The sequence below is a fragment of the Diadema antillarum genome, unplaced genomic scaffold (genome assembly GCF_040938485.1).
Source record: "Diadema antillarum isolate AM-2024a unplaced genomic scaffold, OU_Dant_1.0 seq00000142_RagTag, whole genome shotgun sequence".
Classification (NCBI taxonomy): domain Eukaryota; kingdom Metazoa; phylum Echinodermata; class Echinoidea; order Diadematoida; family Diadematidae; genus Diadema; species Diadema antillarum.
In genome coordinates this window covers 138,180-163,286 of record NW_027271218.1, presented here as the reverse complement: position 1 = coordinate 163,286, position 25,107 = coordinate 138,180, and the positions used below count along the sequence as shown (strand labels likewise).

General features: G+C 39.8%; 1 protein-coding gene across 1 annotated transcript; it reads right to left on the bottom strand.

The window, feature by feature from the left end:
- On the bottom strand, positions 1 to 23,716 carry LOC139727673 (uncharacterized). The gene is made up of 5 exons (XM_071638655.1): positions 23,457 to 23,716; positions 7,295 to 9,366; positions 6,505 to 6,651; positions 2,653 to 3,160; positions 1 to 179 (listed from the first exon to the last, which is right to left on the bottom strand). Exons 2-5 carry the CDS (start codon positions 9,281 to 9,283, stop codon positions 94 to 96), a joined length of 2,730 nt encoding a protein of 909 aa, XP_071494756.1. The 5' UTR covers positions 9,284 to 9,366; positions 23,457 to 23,716; the 3' UTR covers positions 1 to 93.
- Between the last annotated feature and the right edge of the window lie 1,391 nt (positions 23,717 to 25,107).

Genomic DNA, 25,107 nt, shown 5'->3' with positions numbered 1-25,107 from the left:
TGTCGCTTTGGGGCTACGAATGGTGCGTCGAGTACAGAGAATCCATTCTTCCATCGAGTTTAATAAAAGTCTTGGCGTAGTATGGGGGAACGTTTAGACATAGATCCCGTCCGGGTTCTCAGAACTCGGCGCTTGGCTGAAGAGATCCCGTGGACTACGCAGCTTTCTGGCAGTCACACCTACACACAGGGAGAGGTAGAAATTGCGGTTCTGCATTAGCATTGTTACTTACATGCCGTACACGTGTATGCGCTGTTATTTTCACAAGGGTTTGATTTTCGAGAATTTTGCAAATCACAGTTGGATCCCGAACTTTTAACAACATGCGAAAGTATTGCGATTGCCAATGTGCTAGGGTAAAATAGCATTTACTGTAGCATCGGTGTCAATTCACGAAAACAACATTTTGCAAAAGTGTCTGTGAGCTCCTCATTCGTGAAAATATCTTTACATGAAAATAACAGCTTATCAAAGACAGTAGACTGCTCACAACAACAAAATAGGATCTAAATGAAAAGAACTATATCACTGGCGGTGGTATAGTACTAGAGAGGGTAATCACAACAATCACAACAGCGCTACAATGTAGCAAAGCTATTCTATATGGAAGGCTCTCGTTCACTCTTTGTATGCTATGAGTGCTGACTGTCACAGAAAACCCCACACTGTACAAAGTCCCTGGCACTCAAAAGGGTTTAACATGCATCCCAATTAAAGGACAAGTTCACCTTCATAAACATAAGGATTGAGAGAATGCAACAATATTAGTAGAACACATCAGTGAAAGTTTGAGGAAAATTGGACAATCGATGCAAAAGTTATGAATTTTTAAAATTTTTGTGTTTGAACCGCTGGATGAGGAGACTACTACAGCTTGTGAGTCATATGCGTACAACAGTATAAAGAAAATGTAAAGAAAATTCAACATATTTTCACTTTTTTCGCATAATAAAAGAGCACTTGATTTGCTTCTTTCTAAAGGCACGGGGAATAATATTACCCATAACATACGTCGGTAACGAGTCAGGGGAATGTGTACTTTTTTCAAAAGATGAAATTTTGTGAAATTCTCTTTATATTTTCCTTATATTGTTGTACGCATGTGACATCTAAGTTATTCATACACTGCAGTAGTCTTCTCATCCAGCGGTTACTGCACAAAAACTTCAAAAATTCATAACTTTAGAACGGATTGTCCGATTTTCCTCAAACTTTCAATGATGTGTCCTTCTAATACTGCTACATTCTCTCAATCCTTATGTTTATGAAGGTGAACTTGTCCTTTAAATTCTAGATTGGTCATCAGTGTTCGAATAACACTAAAATTGTGATCTCACTGGCAGGAAATTGTACATTAAAAATTCATGCAATGTAAGAAAAACATCATGCAATGCTAATGCATATAATATAATTCCAGGCTCTTTTTTACATGATAGGTCCTGAACTTTGATACTGCCAGGATCTGAATTCAAAGTTGAAATCAATAGATGAAGTGTTTCTTTCTTCTTCTTTTTTGCCATTGAGAAGATAAGCTACACAAAAAATAGTTAAAAAGTAATTATATTCTGACTTATGAGCCTTGATTGATATAGAGTACTTGTGTATAGAATTTTCCTTCACCTTCTTACCCATTGATTACAACATGTTTTAATTGAAAAAAAAATGCCTCTATTTTGACATTCTTATCACTGTTTGTAATCTGACACCAAACAGCAGGGTTGACCTGGAAAATGTCAGCACCAGCACACCAGCAATACTCAAGGGAAGATAGTCATGATCAGAATTCACAGGACTCTGCACGTATGCGAAAATGTCGTAAAAATTGTCAAAGTGGTAAATTTTGTCTCCACCCTGACCCCTATAAAAGTTACAGACGAGCTATAAAGCACAGGCGTCAAAATTTTCAGCTGAAGATAATTTTGGTTTTAGTCAGTTACCCATCATGGGGGGGGGGGGGGGATGCCGTATCCCCCATTAGATATCTTGCAGGAAAGATTAAAGTCTAAACTGTGGAGGTTTTCCTTGTAGCTGTCAGAAGTATCAGCTATAGATCCATATTTTGGCAGTATGACTAAATAACCCAAACACGGCTCTCACTTTATAAGTGAAGATTTGTTTGTGAAAGTTTTTCCACATACGGTTGAGCACACTGCAGAACAAATTTTGTGAATGGTCAATTTAAGCTCAATGCTAACATGGTAGCTTAAGGTTCTGGCAGAACATGCTCCGGTAAAAGGTAACTGGTCCACAATAAGACAGCAAATTCACTCATGCTACAGGACAAGCCAAATAAGTTAACAATCACATCCTCACAATATAATACCAACCTTGAGATAAAAGATGATACATTATATTACATACTACAGACAAACAATTTGCTCATTAAAGTTGCTGACATTCTACCGTTGAGTTGTTTTTATTGCAACTGATTGACTGATTTACGTCAAAGTAGGGGAATTTGTCAAACAGTTCAAACGATTTGCTTGCTTTTAATATCATGCAAATTTCATTTCGTGGAAAAGATACAAAATAATACTGCATATAAAGGGCAAACAGTTTGCTTAATTTTGATATCATGCTAGTTTCATTTCGTCCAAAAGGCACAAAAATTTCCACTTTTACAAGATGTCTTTCAAAAGGTCTCACCTGGACTAAGGGGGCCTCCACTCTTTGGTATCACAGATGGCACCTTCTTCTCCCCTCCTCTACCTCCCTCCTTTCCCTCCTCTTTCTTCTCCTCCACCTGTTTCTTCTTCTTCTTCTCTTCCTCCTTCCTTCTCTCCTCTTTGAGTCGCCTCTCCTCGGCTTCTTTCTCCTTGCGCTCCGCCTCAGACTTTCTACGCTTCTCTTCTGCAAGGCACTTCTCGGTGGCCTCTCTCTTCTTCCGCTCCTCCTCCTCCCGCAACTTCCTCTTCCGTTCCGCCTCCTCCTCCTCTGCCTCCCTTCTCTGTTCCTCCGCCTCCGCCCTCCTCCTGGCTTCCTCCTGCTCCTGCTCCATCTCCTCGTCAACCTTCTGGATGTCTGCCTCTAGCGACGTGGTTTGGGCCTCTTTCTCCTCCAGCAGCCGCTCCACCTCCAGGATGTTCCTGCTCACTTCCTCCAGACTCTCGGTGTATCCTTCCAGTTCCTTCTGGAAGACAGTCAGCTCCACCTGCACTGCCTGGATGCAAAGAGTTGGAAGGATTAAGGTTTGTATCAGCAAAGGAGAAAGAGGGATCGGATGTGTCCAGCTTCAGACCCTTCCAGAGTCTTGGATTAACTAATGGACAAACTGGTCAAAGTTAGTCATTTTATGGTGGAGAATGACTCCGCCCAGCGAGAGGCACGATATCTGAGGATCATTTGAAAAACAGAGAAAAAGGTCTCTTGCTCCTCGTCAATCAAACCAAACTACCTTTGCACCTCTTTCCCGATCTCTCTTAGGGATGAACTGAACTATGAAAAGAGAGCAAAGTTTAACCATCTGACCTGTTGCCTTCCAGGTAAGGGGAATCCCAAAGGGTTAAATGACTGGCACATCTCAGTCTGAGGAGCAAAGGGTTTACAATCCACACCAGGTTTAAGTTGGCTTTGATATTACAATGAAGTGAAATCAGACCAAAAAAAAGAAAAAAATACCAGGTTCATCAAGATCAGACCTTTCCTAACTTTGGAAATTTTGGGATTTCAAATCTTCACAAACTTTCACAATATAACAGTGATTTAATATGTGACCAAAAAAAAAAAAAAATCTTAGTCTCGTTAGGACATAGAAAAAAAGGACACTTGGGGGGAGCTGAAACTGCCAAATAATTGACTAAAACATGATTTTCACAAGACATACATAATTCAATACAAGGGGAGACTTGGGATGGGATAATACTATCATTTATTCTAATATATGTACACATGTGATGGTGCACCAGCCGTATCGACATTTGGTAAAAAGCATGTGAAACTGTAAAAGTCTGCATCTTTCTTTCTTTTAGGTCAAATATCACTGACCTTTCTCCACCTTCGTCAATATCTGAGTTAACTCGTATGTCATATTGGTCACAGTTTGAAGCTGCACTTTTAACTCTCAATAATGCTTCATCAATAAGATGTATAGTGCCATATTTTGTAAGAAAAGTTCATGGGTACATCTGTGCCACCCCCACCCCACACTCACTCTTGGTCAGTACATCCTCCTGCTCCAAGAAGGGATAGCTGCACTCTTTGAGGCAAAGTTCACCATTTCTTGCGGTATTCTCTACTGCACCGCTGGGAGTGATTACCACAACTTTCCCCATAGGGGACTTTAAACTCCCTTTACAACTGACCAAATCTAAATGCTCAGCTGTGGTTCACATAATGTCACAAGAAAGTGCAAGGGGTACTGGATACACATCATAAATTTCTCTTTTCTTAAGTTTGCTTTCAACTTGCAAGCAGTGCTACCATGCCAGTGGGCAGAAAGCTATTAAAAGAAAGCTTGATTCCCTGATCTTGTAACATGCCAATTACAAAATGACGTGTGCCTGTTTAACCCTCCTTACACTGCTTTGCTTTTCAATGGCCAAGCTTGTTGGAGTGCTTTCTTTGCTGATAAGCAAAGCTGTCTGGCAAAGTGCTAATGAATGGAGATTACCTAATCCCCGATCCCCTTTTAATCTGTATCATGCTCCACTGGGGTAAATTGTTACACCTGAGTGAGCTTGGAAACTTTACCCACTGGGTCAAGATTGACTGGATTTAAAGTGAATACTGATAGAAAAGCCTGTCAAGTCAAGTGCCTGGATACAGAGTTCTAGTTAATCCTTTTTGTGCCAGAGACTGTACATTACTATGGAGTTTTTCCTTTGCCAATACTCACTCAGAGCACACTCAAAGGGTTAACTGGACCAGACTCTCATCCAAATATTTGGACATGTCGGAAAAGTATGCTTTATTACTCTTCATACAGTAGAATGATATTTTCAAACTGAATCCAGCACCCGATCATTCGCTCGTATTTTAATATTCAACTCGTATGCAAGCCCGCTCTCTAGGCTTGCATACGTAATGAGCTGTGGAAGGGGATTTTGTCCTTTGGCTTTCGGCAACAAAAATACACCTTATATTCACAAATTTGGTAGCAAATTCCAGGAAAATATGTAAGCTATCATCACATGTTACTCAAATTATTGTAAATGAAAAGTATCATAGCGTAATTTGAGCTTGAAAAGTTATGAAAAAAGTAATTCGTGCAGTACAGGTTCAAGACGTCAAAAGAATACCGAATTCACTTTGCATCTCAATGAAAATGCAGTATTTGGTAGTCTATCTCTTAATCTTTCTATACATGTAAACATCTTGACAATTTGTTGCTTAAACCGGTCAGGAACCAGTAAAATATACATCGATGTCAGTACTGATCAGCTTGAAACCGTGCAATCTCAAGAGTAAGCTCTCTCATTGGACAGCGCTTGCATGAATTCAGCGCTTACATTACGTCATTACGCTGCTACACAACGGTTTGATGCCACTTGCGGTTTCTTGGCACGCATGTAGTTCAAGCCAAGTTCAAGTGCTGAATGCAAGCACTGTCCAATGAGAGAGCTCTTTCGCGCCACTGTACACTTTGTGTGGAGCATACTTCCGGCTTAGGAGTGAATTTTACAGACATTTCAAAACAGAAAAATTAGTATAAATCATGCTTGCATCTCCTTGACTCCAATATATTATGAGTATCTTTTAAGTTTCCTCTCTACGAAAAAGCCAAAATCAGAAACAACAGTTTCTTAAAACGGTCAGGACCCAAAAACGAACTTTAGACGACAAAATCTTCCATGAAAAACAGGTAAAATTTACGCAAATTCAACTGATTATATCGTCATGATAAGATCCGATGTTATACGCAAATTTAGTATCAAGATAAAGATCAGAGTCTGTAGAACAATTTACTGTGACTTGTGGCCATGATGAATGTATGTACAAGTCACTACACTGTGAAAACCATAGCCCTGTCAAACTCTCGCAAAATCTCGCACGAGACACCTTTCGAACGCAAAGATCGTCAACGAGAGTGCTGAATAAATCTTGCCGGATCGGCTCATTAGCATACGTGCTGCGGTCTGACTGTGCAAGGGCAATAAATATTGACTTCCCTTTTTCCACTGATGCTTGTTAACAATAACTCTTTCAACAAGTTCATGTATCAGTGAAGCTGTAAACTGTATTAAGTACACAAGATTAGTTGATAATTTTGGTAACAATATTTCATTTTCTTCATTAGACCTACCCCCACCGCACCCCCCCCCCCCCAAAAAAAAAAGAACAAGAATTTTACCTGCAAACAAAACTGCAAAGTGTGAAGTGTAATAAGCCATTTTTTATGAATGACCACCAATAATGATCTGATAATGAGGCTCTCATGTTAAGGTCACAGGAAAAAGAACTGTACAACAAAAATTGAAGTCTCCAATGTACGTCACAATGACATGTGGAAACTTACCGCAAAAACCTAACATGGGGGAGCAGTTCAAAATTTTTTTGCTTGCATACCTGCAAATCTTTCTTTGCCTGTTTGTCGCCCTCTATCCTGATCCGCTCCTCTTCCTCCCGAATCTGGTCATGGATCTTCTTGATCTCGCCCTGCTTCTCTTCCGTCTGCTTCCGACACACCTCCACTTTCTCCTTCAAGCAAGCCACCTGCCCAGAACCACGCAAGAATTAAATGCAAGCCACATTGAGCCAGATATTTTACATGAGGGAATTTTTGTGCATTTTACACAACATAAAACTAGTGCAACAAAATGTAATACATAAATTTTACACTTATTTGATACATGCATGGCTTGACATCAGCTGCGGTCAGGGGGCCAGGCAGGCCACAGCCAGTTGAGGTTGGGCCACCAAATTTTAAAAAGGATATCTATTGATCAGGTTATTACGATTCAAAACTGATCGTTATGTTTCCTTATTTCCAGCCAATACATTTCCATTTTGATATAGAAAGCAAAATTTCCAATCATTAAAGATTTTTAAGTGGCTTGCTAACAGAGCAAAAAAAAGTTAGCGTTAAGCCCTGTCATGTGATATTACTTTATATCTTTTATCTTAATGCACATCTTGTAGAGGTAGGATATTTATGTTATCTGAACACTAAATTTGAATTTCCAGGAAGATGATCATCATTATTCAATGGTACAGTCACTATGAATGACTCCTAAAGTTAAGGGTCATACAAGCAACATACTAAGTACTTCTGTGTTTTTAGCCTCAGCGATACAGAGGTCATACTACAGATATATCAAACAGGAATGGGGAATACAAATTTGCTGAATTCTCATACCTCTTTCTTGAGTTTGTCGCACAGTTGCTGCTCGATGTCAAGCTCGTTCTCCCAGAATTCCATTTCTTTCAGGGTGCCCTTGTTCCGCTTGACGGCCTGCTGGAACTCGATGATCTGGTCCTCAATCTGGTCTATCTCAGGGTCCTTCTCGAAGGCCTGGAGGGAGAGGATGGCCTCCTCAATGCTCCCCAGCTGCGACTTCTGCTTCTCGATGCGCTCCTTCTGGACGTTGACAATCTGGTTGAGCTCGCTGATCTTCTCCTGCTCTTTCTTCCTCCGTTGCTCCTCCTCTTTCTTCCGGGAGAGTTCCCGCTGGCGTCGCGCCTCCAGGATCTTGGCCTTCTCCATCTCGATCCGTTCCTTCCGTGCCTTCTCTTTCTTCTCCAACTCCTCCATCCTCAGCTGTTCAATCTGTCGCTGCTTCTCCAGCTCCTTCACTCGTTGCGCCTCCCGCTGCCTGGCCTCCTCTTCCAACCTGACTTTTTCTTTCTCCAACTCCTGCTGCCTCTCCTCTTCTTTCCTCTTTGCCTCTTCCTCCAGCCGCCGTTTTTCCTTCTCGATCTCCTTTTGCTTTTCAAGCTCTTTTTCCCTCTGCTCTTTCCGCCTCTGTACTTCCAAGGCAGCGAGTCTCGCCTTTTCTCTCTCCAGAGCTGCTTGCCTCTCCATCTCTCGCTTCTGTTCTTCTTCCTTCTGCTTTTTTATCTCCTTCTGCATACTCATCTCTTTGAGTCTCAGTTCTTCTTGTATCCTAGCCTTTTCGCTTTCTATCTCCTTCTGTCTCTCTGCCTCCTTCAGGCGCTCCTCTTCCCTCTGCCTTTCGATTTCCCGCTGGCGCTCCAGCTCCCGTTTCTCCGCCTCTTTCTTGAGCCGCTCGATTTCCATCTGTCTCTGTTTCTCCTTTTCCACTTCTCGCTGCTTCTCCTCTTCTCTCTGTCTCTCCAGCTCCTTTCTCCGCTCCTCCTCCCTCCTCTTCTCTTCTTCCATTGCTTTGGCTTCCTGGCGCAGCCGTTCCCGCTCTTCCTCCCACGCCTTCTCCCTCTCCTGAGCTGCCAACCGCTCCATCTCTCTTCTCTTCTCCATTTCTTTCCGCTTGTCCTCCTCTCTCTGTCTTTCCAGCTCAGTCCGCCTTGCCTGCTCTCTTAATCTGGCGATTTCTTCCTCTTTCCTTCTCTGCTCCTCCTCCTGCTTCTTCTGCAGTCTCTCAATCTCTAATTTCTTCTCCGTTTCCATCTGTTTTTCCTTCTCTGCTTTCATAACGTCTTCTTTCCATTTTTGTATTTCATGTACCTGCTGGTGCTGTTGCAAATGCGGCTGCTTCTGAAGTTCAACGCTTTGTTTCCTGATCTCCATTCCATAATTTTCCTTGCGTCCCACTTCTCTAGACTTCGCTTCTTCCTTCCATCTCTCTCTCTTCCTCTGCCGTTCCTTCTCCAGTTCAAGTTCTTGGAGTCTTTCACTTTCTCTTCTTTGTTCCATCAACCTCACCCGCTCCACCTCCTTCATCTTTTCCTCTTCCAGCTCCTTCTGCCGATCTGCATCACCACCAACTCTATTCACCTCCTCAGCCGGACTCCGGAAGACACCTTCCCTCCCAAGGTCAAAGCTCAACGAGTGGTTGGCAGCGACTCCGTGCGGGTCGTCCCAATTGTCCAGATCAAAGTCCGCTAGGGTCATGAAACGTTCGTCGGGGCTGGAAAGGTTGTAGCTGTTCACAGAGGAAGGGCGGCTGCTGTGAGGGGTGAGACCCTTTTTGCGGAGGAAGAACCGGACGTTGCCTGCCAGCGGACCCCACTTCTCCAGGGCATGGTAGGGACTCTCATGGGGATGCAGGAGCCGCTCGCTCTTGGGGGACCTCTCCACCAGGTTGAAGCGGCCAACCTGGCCGGTGGACTGGGCAAGAGCCACCACTACCTCCTGACAGGTGGTACCCTCTGTGATCCCGCACACCACACGAGGGACCCCGTCCACCCACACTTTGAACTCCATCATGGTTGGAAGCCGGTGAGAGCTACGGTGTCATCTCGCCATGGTTACTGCACCAGGACAGGGCTACACTGGCATTCCTCACACACCTGCAGTGATGGGGGAAAAAAGACACACTTGAACTGATGTAATACTCACCCAGCTTTTGGCAACATTATTTTCATTTGTTTTCTTGTTTATAATTTCAATAAATACATGGTATAATACTTGTGTAGGCTACAGTAAATCATGAACACATGATATTCTGATTTTGTGGAACTGTCTGTTTGTTGTTTGAAAAAGGGAAATTCAAAGAAATCATTATCATGAATGTTTTTGAAACCCATACATGAAAAAGGGTAATTAAAATAGGATAACATACATGAAAGAATACCACCATCTGTTTCAAAAGAAGCTAAATACTGTGCATTTCAATTTTTACACTCACTTTAGACTCAATTTAAGCTTACAATCTGACAAGTTTAGATGGAAAATATAAATTTACACAAACAAAGCTCTTCAGATGAACATCATCAAATCCATAGAAATGGTCACAGGAGAAACTTGTTCAATGTTGCATACATTGATTAAATTCTACTGAATTATCACATCAAATGAATATGTATAAAAGTTTCATAAGCTTGATGCAGATGCTGCGTATATCTCAAAGCTCTACAAACCCTCCAACCTCACCCCCCCCCAAAAAAAAAAAAAAATCTTAAGCCTGTTCAATCCAAATCTTTTTTTCCACTACCAAACCATCAAGTATAATACAACATAAATCTTTTAAAATATGACCGAGGCTGCATTTCAAAATCAACTTTCCCATGTTTGAAATGTGCTTCAATGTCCACTATCATAATGAATTTGCAAACGCCTTTCAGTTCACATTTCTTGAGTTGCTGCGTTTATCAACTCTGTCCTTCAAGTCAATTGGGAGAACTTGTCACTGTGCAGCTCCATTGCACCACCAAGGATCGGAGCGGAGATCTACGTGTTAGTTGGCAGTGATTGGTGTGAGCAGGTCCGAGCCATTTTGGATTTTAACGCATATCATCAAAACCAAAACAACTTTCTGTTATCAACTCCATAGAAATGCATTTCTGGCTCAAATGCTTTTGTGATCACATTTTTTTCTGCATTTCATGTGTTTCTTACCCCATAATCAAAACAGCTTTGCACATCAACTGTCCATAACTCCCTCAAAATTAATTGTGTGGAAACCTTAATTCTATAGGATTCACAAACACACACACACAAATTAAAAAACACAATCAGAGGTCTCTAAGGGCAAAACAAAGTCTGGAACAAATCTTACAACTTACTGTCTCGTCTAGACACCAACCTCTGAGAGTGCATCTTACAATTTGGAGCACAATATCATTGCAACACACATTCTCATGTGGGTCTACCAATATTTGTAAAGTTCTCTAAAAAGTTCATAAACTTGCTTTGAAAGCCACAGGGATCATGAAACGTGGCAAGCATTCTCCATTAATTCTCATTCAAAAGGAATCTTGTGACATTTGTACCAATAACACTCGAACTAACAGGCACTGACAGCATTCCAAATCTTCACACATTGATTGTGAATCGCATGACTGCAACTTTTGATAGTCACACAAAATCCAACCAGAGTTTTGCAGAGAGATTTTGAAGATTCAGAATAGTCACAAAATTGACCAAATACAGTAAAACCCTGTAGGCTGTGCCTACAGTTTTGATGTAGGCCTACATTAATGTACAGCCACTTTCAGATGTACTGTTAGTAAACAATAAAGTACAGTTTGTAGTACCGGTAAAGGAAAAGCCATACACCATTATCACATTGATCATCGTACATGACATGTACAGTGTACCCCGCCCCTTCCATTTCTCGTACTCTATTGTGCAGCTCTGCAAAAACAACATGATGACCAATGCAAACATCTGTGTTTATCAAAAATATAGTCCACAATAGAATGACATGACAAAAACATGCACAGGCACAGAGAATTTCATCAATACACATCAGGCACTTCATAGTCACTTCATCCCAAATTCATGTACAGGGTAGTTCTACAACCTGCTACAGTACAAATACGGGCCAACTTGTTTTCAATACCATAGTTTGACATTGTGGTCACGCTGTGCTAGTGAATACAATCTGTACATCATGCTCACCTCCTTTCTTCATTCAACTTATTTCCTTTTCACACTGTACAGCAAGAGAAAGAGATAATTATGTAGCAAACATCACAATCAAACCAGAATTGAAGCAATTACCAAAATTGCAGAGCCACCACTGGATATGACAGACACTTTGGCAATACAGGATACAAATTCAGTGATACCGCACTCTACAAAAATAGAAAACATCCCTGGCTATGTGGAGGCGTGTGAGTAGCCTGTTCCTCTCAAGCACTATTATCTGCAGCGAACGCCTACGGCTATTTACGAGGCAGTTTTAAAAACACTGCTTTGCTTTCTTTGACATTCCATCTATTGACAGGAACAAATACACTGTACCCATCTCAATGGGGAGATTGGCTTCAGTGGGCATCCTCTAGTCTATACCCCAAACTTTTCTTTTTTCAAAGTTCATGGTTTACTAAGAGATTACAACATGTGTGGGCATCACACTAACTCTATCATCAGCTTGTAGAGTTTATTATACTACAGATGGCTCTATCACAAGGTATAGTGTTCCGATATTACTCCAACTGAGAGAGATAAAATTGTAAACTTCTAACTCTGCTATTCCGTCACTGCTCCACTCGACGACGTGGCGAGACAGATTTGCACAGGCTGGAAACAAGCCTACAGCTGACAGAGCTCTGATCAGATTAGTATCTTTAAAGCACTCCTTCTTGAATCCTGTAGACAAATAATCTCCAACCTGGCTGCATTGTAGAACCAGAGCTAGCAAAAGACTGATCTCGGTCTACAAGTAAATAAGTTCTGTAAGGGATGAAGCCGCCTTCTCCATCAAGTCAGTATACAGGGAGGTGGCTGTGGGTCACTTGATGAGAATCTCCACAATCCACAAATGTCAGTCTGAGGACAGGTTACCCCTTACATGAACCCTACAGTGAGGGATCCCCCTCAAGACCATCAAACTGTACAACCAAATGTGTCTCAATATCTGACTAAAATCTATGACGCTTGTGCGGCACATGTCAGTGAAATCCTACTAGAATGTCTTTTATACAACTTAAATAGAACTGAAAGTGTATTAATGTGGAATGCCTTTAATAATCTCTCCCTGGAATGCTTGGAATGTCTACTAAGGACCTTGAAGGAAGAGTTTGGCTCATAACCAGGTATTTTTAAGGTACAGGTGTTATTTTTGTACATGTACTTTAATAGAGGGATGGTAGGCCCTATAGTTTTGTTTGAGATGGAGCTTCAGATTTCCAACTGTTTTGTGAGATGATGGAGAAAGCTCTTATAAAATATAAAAGAGCATGCAATTCTGAGAAAAATCCAAAGTTTATTTGATGAAAATTAGTTTTGAAATGACAAAGATATCCAAAACAAGCAATCCTAATAAAAGGTGGGACCCATCTTTTATTAGGATTGCTTTGTTTTACTGTGTTTTGGGATATCTCAGCCATTTCAAAACTAATTATCATCAAATAAACTTTGAATTCCTCTTAGAAATGTATGCTCTGTGATATTTTTAATGTAGTTTCATAATTATCTCACAAGTTAAAAGCTGAATCCCTATCTTAAACCAAAACTATCCTGCCTAAACACAAGCAACACACATTCAAAAGATAGTTTTACGTTCCTGTATACTGGACTACTGAAAGTGGGATGTCTAAAGCAGGGTAACACAAATTTATGCCAATTTCAAATACAGTATAAATATGTAGGCTATATAATGAAGTTTACATAAGTGCAGCTTTAATTTAACTGAAAATAATTCTTTTGGTTTGATTTAATTTGGTCTTATTCAATAATTGAATTTAAAGCACTCTGAAATTTTAACGCCAAATAAACATCAGTTGACATCATGAGATGATCAACTGTACAAAAAGCAAGGATTGAAAATAAAACTGCAGAATAAAACTGCAGTAGAAAACTTGACTCTGGGACAACTGACAAGTACCGGTACCTGAGTTCTTTCTATCAAATAAAATCAGTTGTACAGTCACTTTTCCTTTTTCATGAATAAAAATGCTACTGTACATCACCAACAAGAATCAATTTTCAAAACATCTCAGGCCTTGTGGGTATTAATTTCATACTCTGTGAACTTCATCCACATACAATGTTTAATGTATCTGGGCCCTATCTCCCTACCCTCCCCCCCCCCCCCCTCCCTCCCCCCCCCCCCCAAAAAAAAAAAAAAAAATAGATGTTCGAAAGACTACTCGTATTAAACCAGTAGGCCTACTTGATAATGAGTATCAGATGAGTAAAGTATGTGTCGTAAAGGCCATCCATTCTATGGGATAACCAAGTGAAAATTATCAGCACCACCCAGTTCAGTTTGCTTGCCAAAATTTTATGATAGCTGCCAGCAGGAGAGATTGTGACCCAGTTGGAAATACTTTCAATATTTTCAATGTCTACAGCATCAGCCTCCCCCATCAATCATTTCAATATTGACACCTGCCTGACCTCTGACCTTTGACATGCCAAGGCCATATTTTGGTATTTCCACCATCAGTAAGGCATCACAAGAAAAGGAAAAAGGCTTCAGCAAGGCATGCACAGTATCCCAGAGGACTCCAGACTAAAAGTAAATTGGAGGGGGGGGGGGGGGGGTAGACTTTTTAAAGAGTCAAAACTTCTACTGAAATGGCTCTTATAGCACTTATTATACAAGTTTAACTTTTAGAGAGAGGGGGATGGTGGGTCAGGCCTCTGATTCAAGGTACAGCTGTAATGTGTTGAATATTGTGCTATGATGCCTATCTTGTACACAGAGTATACTTATACACACTGTACACTGTACATGTTATCATTAAACATTTCCAGGCACAAGAAGACATTTCAAAAAAAGTCTACCATGAAACTGACTCAGAATTGGGTATAATGCAATTTGATCAAACAACTTGATATGCCATTAAAGGGATGGTATAGTATTGGTGGAGATGAGGATTGGGCTTTAACCTTTTGCGAGATACCAAGAAACCACTTTGAAATAGTACAGAGCATACCATTCTATCCCACAAGGAATGCAAAGCTAATTTGATGAAAATCGGTTTTGGAATGGCTGAGACATCCAAAAACAGAGAAAAACAAAGCGATTGTAATAAAGATGGTTCCCATCTTTCATTAGGATCGCTCTGGTTTGGGTATCTTAGCCATTTCAAAACCACTTTTTATCAAATAAATATTGAATTCCTCTTGGAATTACATGCTCTTTCACATTTCATTGCAATCTTCTCATTATCTCACCAAAAAATGTTAGAGACCTGAAGATAGGCCTCAACCAAAACTATATGATCCCTTTCGTCTGAAGGAGAATGCTGCTAAAATCAAAAGTTAATTCGACGGGCAATCAGGCAATTACTGCCAGTACTAGTCTGTTTGTATGCTTGTTTGTTTCTTTGTTTGTTCAACTTCTGAGAAAGCTTTTTTTTTAAATGACAACTTTATACTTTAAATTCCTAGCGTCATTTCTGATATATGAGGAAAAAGTAATGAATGTAATACAAAAAAGTAACTCAATCTCTCTCTCTCTCTCTCTCTCTCTCTCTCTCTCTCATTCTCTCTCTCCATTTATGTTAATTCCCCTTATGATGGACAGATGTTTTATACTCATTATGCTATCTTAAAGAATGTGCAAAAGTAAGGCCCTAAAGTCCTTTTCAAAGTATGTTATCCTTTTGAATAGTGATGCAACTTTGTCCTGCTTGTTAATTTTACTGCTTCACTTGACCGCCTCAAAGCTGGTGTGAAGTATAAAACTACCATGACACAATACACAAAAGCCGTCAACGTACATACTGCATCCTTATCACACAATTTGAGATATATTAGACTGTGTATTGTATGCTACATCCTCAATGAGGTCAATGTTGCAAAGATTGTTTATTCCTGGGGCTGATTCATTGCGAGATAATTGTGCCCTACAAAGTGTATTAAGCAGGTCAATTTTGGCTTTTCATCAGAACCTGTACAGTCTGTACATCTGCCTCTCTCTCCTTCTCTCTCGTCTGTGCCAATCTCTCCTGTCTAATAATCAATCAAGTTATTAAATTTCAGTCTTCCCTTCTTTATTTCCCTCTCAATCACCATCAATAACCTACAAATATACAACACATCCATAAGTACTCTCCTATACTAAAATCTTAACATGGGTATATCTTTTCTTTTTTGTTTCTCTATAATATCCATCTATCAGTCTAATGATCATTTATTGCCATCCTTCCCTTTTTCTTCAAATCTCTCTGTCAGTATCACAAATCAAGCTATTAAATTAACAAGTACATGTGTACAGTAAGTAGTCCAGGTTACTCAAAATCCTATATATCTTTTTCTTTTTCTTTCTCCATCTACAATTTTGTATCATTCATATTCTATCCATCTCTCAATCCCTCCATCTCTCTGTCATGTTGACAAGTTTGTACTGTCATGACCACATCCTGCACAATCAGCCACATTCCTGGAGTTAAACTTCTGTATGTGGTCCTTGAGTCATACCCAAAGAATGTTCATGACAATATTAGCGGGTTCATGCTCTACGGAAAGATATCGAATGCAAATTGCAATATGTTATTGGCAGACTGGATGACAGTTGAACAATAGGATACACGTAAGTCTGACACAGAGACATTTAAACAGATTATCTCTCTCGCTCACTCTCCCTACAATTCAGCACTTTGAATGATATTGTCCACAGATGCCTTGCTAACTCTAGAATATTCTCTGATCTCATACATAACCACTCCCTTGAAAACTTTCTACTGCCCCCCCCCTTCATACATTCCACACAAAGCTACAAATTACAATACTACATGTATTTCCAAGACTAGCTCAGTTTTAATAGGCCAAGTCACAAATATTTGTGAGTGGAGACCTTGTCAATATTGTAGATCTCTTATCTCCTACACTGTGTCCACAATCTCAAGTCGTCTGAACAGGAAACAAATTCTTTCCGACTCTTGCAAACTAGACACAGACAAAAAGCAAGCCAATTGTAACAGAATGCTGGGTTTGGTTTGAGCCAGTCAAGAGGGTCGTTGGAAGCTTGTGCCCATCTAAAGCAGGAGACCCTCCTCAGCAATGAGGAAGTTATTTCAAAGGGAAGCAGGGAATCAACACACAATGTGTACATATCGTATGCCAGAGCTCTGGAAATGTTTAACAGAATCAGAATTCATACAGCACAACACTATGGACATTCTGTAAATTTAACTAAACCATGAAACATATCATCCTGTGGTCGTATTACTTTGATCTACAACACTCATGTAGAGTTGTAATTGTTTGAATAATGTATTATCACTAATCAGTCATGTCAGATCAACTTCATTTATATCAAATCTCTTCCACTTTTAAGAAATCTCTCAAGTGGTAGAACACATGAAATCAATGTCTTGATATAATAGATGACTCCATCAATTCCAACATCCAATAGTTCACAAGAATTTGACATTCATTATATTGAGTATGGATATTACCAGGTATGTGAGATACAAGAAAAGCTTTCTTGCTGGTAAAATGGAGTATTAAATGTTTACACAGTGAATGTTCATTTCTGAATTGTTGGCAATTACGACTTCACTTGCTTTATTTTCACTGTGATGCACTTCTTTCACATAGCTTTAAAAAAAAATTATTCAGGTCGACTGCCTATTGTACAATAGAGCAGGACTTGGCAATAATCTTTTTTCTCTGACAAGTGGCCCATTAGGGCAAATAAAATTATCAAATCTGAAATTTTGGTGGTACCCAAAGGGTTGTACAGTCGACATCGCACAAGAGGAATAATCGCCTATAAAGTCGGAGGTCTTTTCAAGTCCTCTTCTCTCTATATTCTATTGATTTTGATCCCTCATGAGGGCAAGTCCAAGATAACGCGCACGTTACGTATGGGACATTCAGAGACTTTTATGACCTGAAAAATAGTGTTAATGGCCTTTGATCATATTGAACTTCATCATGGTGTTTGATATCTAGAAGAAGTATAATCATGTAAAAAATTGGAAAAAATGACCTTGACAATTATATTCTAGAAGAGAAAATATGTGCCGTTACGTATGGGACCAGAAAAATTTTGTTTTTTTGAACATTTTTTTCAACCTCAAAACTCTCTGAAAGTATATCATTCTACAACTTGTAACTCACTGTGATGAAAGTCACAACACTCAAGATTATCACAGGTAAGTTTCATGTCATTAGGCAAAAAGCTCTAATGACAGGTTCTAATCAAAGACAGACATGACGTGTTACGTATGGGACAGTTACGTATGGGACAGTTTGTCCCCCATTCATTTAGTGTGTGAAGAACCATGTTTATGGGTATTTTGCATAATTATTGAAGTAAAATCAGTTGAAACTACTCAAATACCGATCCAGATTGTCAAGGAAACAATATTCCCCAAATATTCACCATCATAATCATATTCAATCATATTTTTATATTTTCATGACCAACCTGGGTATGCATGCCCTTTGTCCCCCATTCGTTTAGTGTGTGGGGAACCATGTTTATGGGTATTTTGCAAAATAATTTTGCAAAATACCCATAAACAAATTTTTGCATAATTATTGAGGTGGAAGCAGTTGAAATTACTCAAATACTGATCCAGATTGACAAGGGAACAATATTCCCCAGATATTTACCATCATAATCACATTCAATCATATTCTATATTTTTTATGACCAACCTGAGTATGTATGCCCTATTTTTATCAGGATAGTTACTACTGAAAAAATTGAATAGTTTAATAAAGTGTTTACTTCCATTGATGAAGGGCAGTTTGCCATTTAGTTTCAATGAAAAACAACTTGACACAAGAAATATTAAGTTTAATAAATAAGCAATACCTGCTGCGTGGAACCCCAGTGATCGAGGAGATATATATGATGGCTGTCTAGCAGTCAGGTCATTGATTCGAGTCACACCTCAGTATGTATTGTATACCCATGAATTTTGTTGTGGCTACTACTGAAAACTGAATAAGGACAATTTGTGTATCACTTGCAATAAAAAAAAAATCATTTTACTTTTTATTTTTTTTTCTATATATATCACAACCATTTCAAATTGGATCTCCATCACATAAACTTTGAATTCCTCTAGTCTTAGGATTTTATGCTCTTAAGTAATTCAGTAATTGGTTTCCAATCATCTCTTTAAATGTTGAAAACTGAATCCCCATTTCTACAAAAAACTATACCATCCCTTTAATGTTGATTTTTCATTGTGTATTTTGCCATTTTCCCCTCCCCCTTTCTGAAAATTGTTCAGTCAAGTTCATGTATTGTTTCAAGTGTCTATAACTCAAAAAGTAGCTACAATGTTGGGATGCTTTCTTCAGGATGATAGACCATTTGTGTACTGAGAGACCTTCCCAGCTTGCTACATGCATTCACATGCAATATGTATGAGGATGTCCCATACGTAACGCATTTTTCCCATACGTAACATTATTTTAATGCCTAATAAAAAATATTTCTTTTACTTTTTTTTTCTTTTTTCTCTGGTATTTGATTTCTCTAAACAATAAATTAGAACTTTCCAAAAGGGCATTAAAATAACCGTAGCAATTTCAGAAAAAACCTAAAAAAATGACCTCATTTTGTTACGTATGGGACATCTCATGATAGGACACAAGCTAATTTGCATAATCATTTGCATAATCCCTAAATTTTCATACAAAGTTAAACTATGTGATGAACTTCTTATGTCCACATATTAATCAAATATCATTTGCTTTCCTTTGAATTAATATGAATTTTTATAAATGTCCCATACGTAACGCTGTGTTTCACATTTATGCAAATGAAGCCCTTGAAATTTGCATAAATTTACATAATATCATTTTTTCCTCCATGGAAATCAAAACTTCAACTCATAAGCTTCAAAATGATACCAAACATGTCAACATTGAGCATAGATGAAATTTTGCCTTCTGAGGGGACCTTATCTTGGACTTGCCCATGAGTCGAATTTTCTCCAAGTTGAAGTTATTTCTTCAGTCAGAATGGATTTGACAGAGGCAAGGTTGACTGTGTATACAACTATTTCCTGCATGAGCATTACCTTTGATTATCAAGACATCAAGTTATCATGCCAAACAGAGAGCAATGATTTCAGAACAAACAGTTGAGTTGAAAAAACCTGATTTAATATAAGTAAGCTGAAGAAGATGTCTCACCTATCCAACAAGGCAAACAGATTGGATGATAGGAAAAGATAATTTGTATTTTAATACAGGGAACAGCTGAACATTGCTTTTTTACCCTTAGAGAACTAGTAGGAATGCAATATCAAAAGTCTGTTGTACATTCTATTAAAGATCTACCAGGTACATTGTAGGCCTAGAATTTTTTTTTTTCATGCAGGCCCTACTCCTTACAAGACTCCTCCAACATATTAAAAGACTAGGAACATTGCATGAATATATAATATGTGCATCAACAGGGCCTCTTGCACTGGTTTAATTACAGATTTAAATATCAGGCTTGGGGTGTAGATAAAATAGGCGCTAACATTACCACTATAGGCGCATAGACCCAGGTGCGGGGGTGCTGTTGGATGATACTGTAAACGTGGAAATTTTCGCGGTACATTAATTTTCGCGGATTTCGCGCTACGCTCGGCTAGCGCGAATTCAAAAACGCGCGAATATATCTTCACAATTTTCTACGCACATTTTGAATGGGATGAATTGTGTGCGCTTCATCGATGATACTGCTACGTAGTACAATGTACAGGCATGTTTACGCTACTAGTACTGTGCGAAGAGACGATACCCTAGATTGCTGTGTACTGTAGCATGCATGTGTGCACCGCACGCATCGATGCTACAGTCCCCCCTGAGTACGGTACTAGAGTCACAGCTGTACTACGTATTTGAGTGCTTGTACTCGCAGTCGAGCCGCTCGCTACGTCGCTTGTCGTACGCTGGCATAGCAAGCTATGTAGCAGAGGCTTTGGATGAAAGCAGTGAATGTGTACTACAGTAAAGTAACCTGCTGCGGAGCGCGAATTTAAGAACCCGCGAATACGTTTTCGAGCCGCTCAGCGCGAAAAATTAAACGCGCGAAAATATTGACGTTTACAGTACTGCCAATCACAGTAGCATTGATACGAAGATTGCCGAAGTTCAGCTGTCATCGAGAGTAAAGCCCGTAGACTCTAGGTGTTGCTAGGCAACGTTGCCTTCATTGTCTTCTCTGTGTATCATGCAGTCTGTTTGATGCCAGGGTGCGTGCTGGAAATGTGCTTCTCGGTATGACGTCACAAAAGAAGTTTGCTATTCAAAGCTCTCATCTCCCTCAGCCGATTCATGAGCTGAACTGTGATTGGACCACCGACTACAGTGGATCGGACTTTTTTGGACTCATGGAAATGGGTCAAAGCATAAGCCCTAAAGAGGAGTCGATAGCATAGGTCTCTATAGAAAAATTGCGCCGTGTGGTCCACATGCCTTTAAAGTCACCACTCATTCATGTACCTGTCACTATTTGTCCCTCTCAAGCTTTTACAGGTGAGATGACTCTTCTTTAAATAAAGCAAGAAGTAAAAAGTGTCTTGAAGTGCTTTCTTTATTTACTATGGTTTTTATCTATCACATGTTCACATTGATAATGTAGGGTAAGAGTACCAGTATTCGGTCACTTATTACTAATCACCAGCCAGTATCACTAACCGTTAAAGTCACAACACATGCAAATCACATCAATTCACATACTTGCACACTCATTCACAACAGGAAAGTCCCTTAGCCCCTCCAAAAATCCATCCAAAATCCCCAATTTCACTGTTAAAATTGCAGAATTGGCGCGAATTTCCAAAAGCGCGCGGATTAAGCCCAGTTTTAAGAGTACGGGTCGCCGAAAATGCGCTAAAAATTGAGAAATACGCTGTTCTCTTGCAGGATTTTTTGCTTATCGCAAGCTCGGAGTGTGGTGGTACAATTGTATCTTCAAAAATGCAAAAGAAAAACAAAATTTCTGTATGTGCCGATGCAGTGACTCAATGTACAAGGGTTGAATGCAAATTGTGCCGATTCCCCTGTATTCGGTCACCAACGGGCACCGCAAAGTCTGCGATGCAATTTTGCGCCAACAAGGTACAACAGTAGTGCGCGGCACATTTTACAGCTGCCTTGAACGCGCAATGACTTTGAACGCGCATGTCGTGTGACCAAATTCCGGTCGCGGTGACCGTATTTTGGGGGATTTTCAAGGTGATATTATTTTCGGATTTTGTGCAATTCTGTGAGATATTTAACAAAATGAAAATTGAGATTAAAGAAATTTGATATATTTCACATACATTGCTGTAGATATGATGTACATGTATGTATTATTTTAGTTGTAAAAATATTGCAGATAAGCTTAAATGACCGAATACTGGGGGTTTTACTCAAGATCTAGACAGAAAAATCCCTCTGTCTGGAGAAGCTTTTTATCATTTTTTGACATTTATGGCTCTCCTTCGGAGGGGATTCCGTGAAGCCAGATGTAGTTTCCGCGGAACATACATTGTATGCCTGACAACCAGACACAGACCGATCTTTCGATCAAATGATGATGATACTACTGTTGTTTCAAGAGAACGAAATATTGTAGGGTCCGGTCCTTCAGAATGTCCCAAGCGAAACCCTACTTTCGTATAACTCTCAATGCTGCAGGAGCTGGGATGGACATCACTACAACAGCGACGTGAACATCTCCGTCTTGTGATGTTCTACAAGATCCACACCCAGCTTGTACCATTCACCTGTAAGGCTTTCATCACCAAATCCACTAACTATACACAGCCCAGTCGCTGTAGGATAGCGACAGGGCTGTACCGTCATGGCCCACAACACAAAGATAACCCAGCGATTGCATTGCGATCGCTTTTGAGTTTTGATACTTAACATCATTTTTTGTCACCTCAAACTCATTAAATGTAATCTTCATTAATGACACTACATATCTCTGTTATCGATATTGACATACACATTTCACAACTTACCAAAAATGAAGATTTACGCAGCATGTGCGAACGGTATATCTGATAATCGGCAGTTCACGCGATCTGAATGCACTTTTAAAGGTCACGCTGTCGACCGTGCTGCTACCAAAGAGCACACGCACGCAATAGATCGCTGCACTTCCAGCCACGGACGCGCACGCATAATTTGCTGAGTGGTCAACGCGCCATTTTGAATTCTGCAACGATGAACCCCGACGGTCGGGAATTGCGCTAGAAAGTGCCATTTTTTTTGTTCAATGGACTTATCGTGAGGGCTCTCTGCTATGTGGACTTATGTAGGACTTCTAACGTTACAGGTCTTCTGTAATATAAGCATGCACTTTACGTGAGTAACGTACAAATGTCTATAGAACCATTCTAAGTAGTTTCTAATGTATACAAATTGATATAGGGGCAACAAGGGCCTAAGTGTTGTAGTTGCGTTGTGTTTCCCCACTTTGATGGCGAGGCTCCAACTGTCTGACGCTGTGCAAAGCACAGTGTCTGGTCGGGCTACAACAAATCCACCAGACCATCCAAAGGTGTGAACACTCAAGGCTACTTCATCCCTCGATCCAAGACTCAACAACACCAAAACTCATTCTTTCCTAGAACTGTTAGATCCTGGAATGCCCTCCCTGATGATGTTGTGATAACACTAACAGTGATGGCCTCTTTGAATTAGATAACGCCTTTCGTCTCCTGCTGACGGAAGGCAGCAACAGCTACCGGTAATTTCTGGGCAGTTCTTACTTGCATCCTGTAAATTATTGGCACACATGAACCTTATCCCTATGACACATAAATTACTATCACCAACTTCTGCAAGAATCTTCAACCCAAGGTTGAAGCGAAGGAAGCAGACTAACGTTACAGACAAGAAGAAGAAGAAACAACGAAACAGCCATGGCCATGGCCATAGATCTAGAGTCTAATACTATAACCAAGCCCAAGACCATGAAGACAAAGGCCAGGGCCCGAAGAAGGGCAAATTAGCAAGAAGGGCAAGATTTCACTCAGCTCATATAGATCTATCCTTCACTTTTTTTCTTGACTTTACTCACCCTTGCTTGGCGCTGTAGGTTCTACTGTGCTGTGGTCCAGCAGTGCAGTGTGGATTGTCTAGAGTCTACGTCTCCTCTTCAGTTCTTGCAGCGAAGAATCAAATGCCACACATCTAAACCTTAAACTGGAGATGGAAGATGGTGATTACACCCGGACCATTTTATTAGTATCACAACAATCACTACGGAGTGGAATCGTATGTCTCTAGCAAGAATAAAAGACTTGCCACAGCACAGCTACGATTGCAAGTAGTAGCGTAGTACAAGTGAAGTCAACACACAAATCTATCGACGCTTCCGTAAATCACCACAACATTGCGGTCTGCTCCACAATTCATACCGTGATGATGGGTTCGCGCAGTCGGTCACGTACAAAACAATACACGACAACATGCAAGCCCGACTGCATTCTTATTTCTGGTAGCAGACGACAGCTGGCGCTCGACTTCGACGGTTCGCTGTTACAAGAGCTCAGGAACACTGCGTCCATGCCCACGCCCCATTCATAAAATCTAGCATGCAGTTACTATTTTAGAGATCTATGTATCAATATCTGGTATAGTGTTTCTCGACTGTTGTTGTTGTTGTTTGTTCTGTTCGGTGGGTTTTTTTGCTTGTCAGCTGATGAAACCCGGAAGTGGCACCAGAAACTATGAAGATAGTGACCCCTCCCTCCCCCATCACCCCCACTTTTCAAAACATGGTGCCGGCCATGCAATTCATGTGGTTATAATTTTTTCTTTATCTACCTATTTTACTTATCTACCAATATTTTCATTCATCTCGATCTCTACCTGAATTTCTACTTGCTTGTTGATTTCTTTATTTATGTAGGCCTTTGGTATAGAATAAAAATGACATTTGCACTTGTTTTTGACAGATCTTTATTTCGTTGTCTTGCGGTATTGATGGTAGTGATGACGGTGACAACAATCGATGATGATGATGTAGGCAATGATTATAGACAAAACCTAATCACATTCGAGTCAATTTCATGTCAGAATCCATGATGCATCCCCTGAGGATGAACATGAAGAGTTTGATTGCTGAACAGATTAAGTGTCATATTCAAACATTTTGAAGTAGGTCCATCATGAGATAGACTGAAATAATTTTCTGTGATAACTCACCTGTTATATATTTAAGGTATATATTAGAAGTTATGAGTATTCTGATATCCCATGTTCCTATTCTTCTATTATTATAGGTCTGTTTTATTGGGTTTTTTTCAGCTTTACTCACAAATATCTCAAATGTACACAAACGGAGTTATAACTCATTTTGCTATCAAAATCTTCATAGGCATATGCTTCTCATTGTCATTCACTGTAAAAGTGAAAATTTTTGCAGTGTGGACATTTTCTCTCATTTCATGCAACCACAGAATTGATAACATGTGAAATTCATCTTACCTCAACACTGTGTGAAAAATTACTCACGCAAAATATCCATTTTATTTTGGTCTTTCCCACAAACATTTTTATGCTCTAAATCAATTTTGTATACAAAATAAGCCTTAATTGTTGAAAATTCCAGATTCATCTATAGGGTATTTACCTTACATTTTAGGTATCTGCTGGCTCATTATCCATGTACCATAAACATTATGTATTTGTTTTAATGAATTTTGTAAGAATGTTGCCAGCATATG

What these genes read in the sequence shown, in the direction of transcription:
- LOC139727673 (XM_071638655.1), bottom strand. Translation starts at nt 9,283, where the DNA reads ATGATGGAGTTCAAAGTGTGGGTGGACGGGGTCCCTCGTGTGGTGTGC. An exon ending in GCGACAAACTCAAGAAAGAG is followed by an intron (nt 6,652 to 7,294) that starts GTATGAGAATTC and finishes GGTTCTGGGCAG; the next exon opens with GTGGCTTGCTTGAAGGAGAA. An exon ending in AAAGAGTGGAGGCCCCCTTA is followed by an intron (nt 180 to 2,652) that starts GTCCAGGTGAGA and finishes CCCTGTGTGTAG; the next exon opens with GTGTGACTGCCAGAAAGCTG.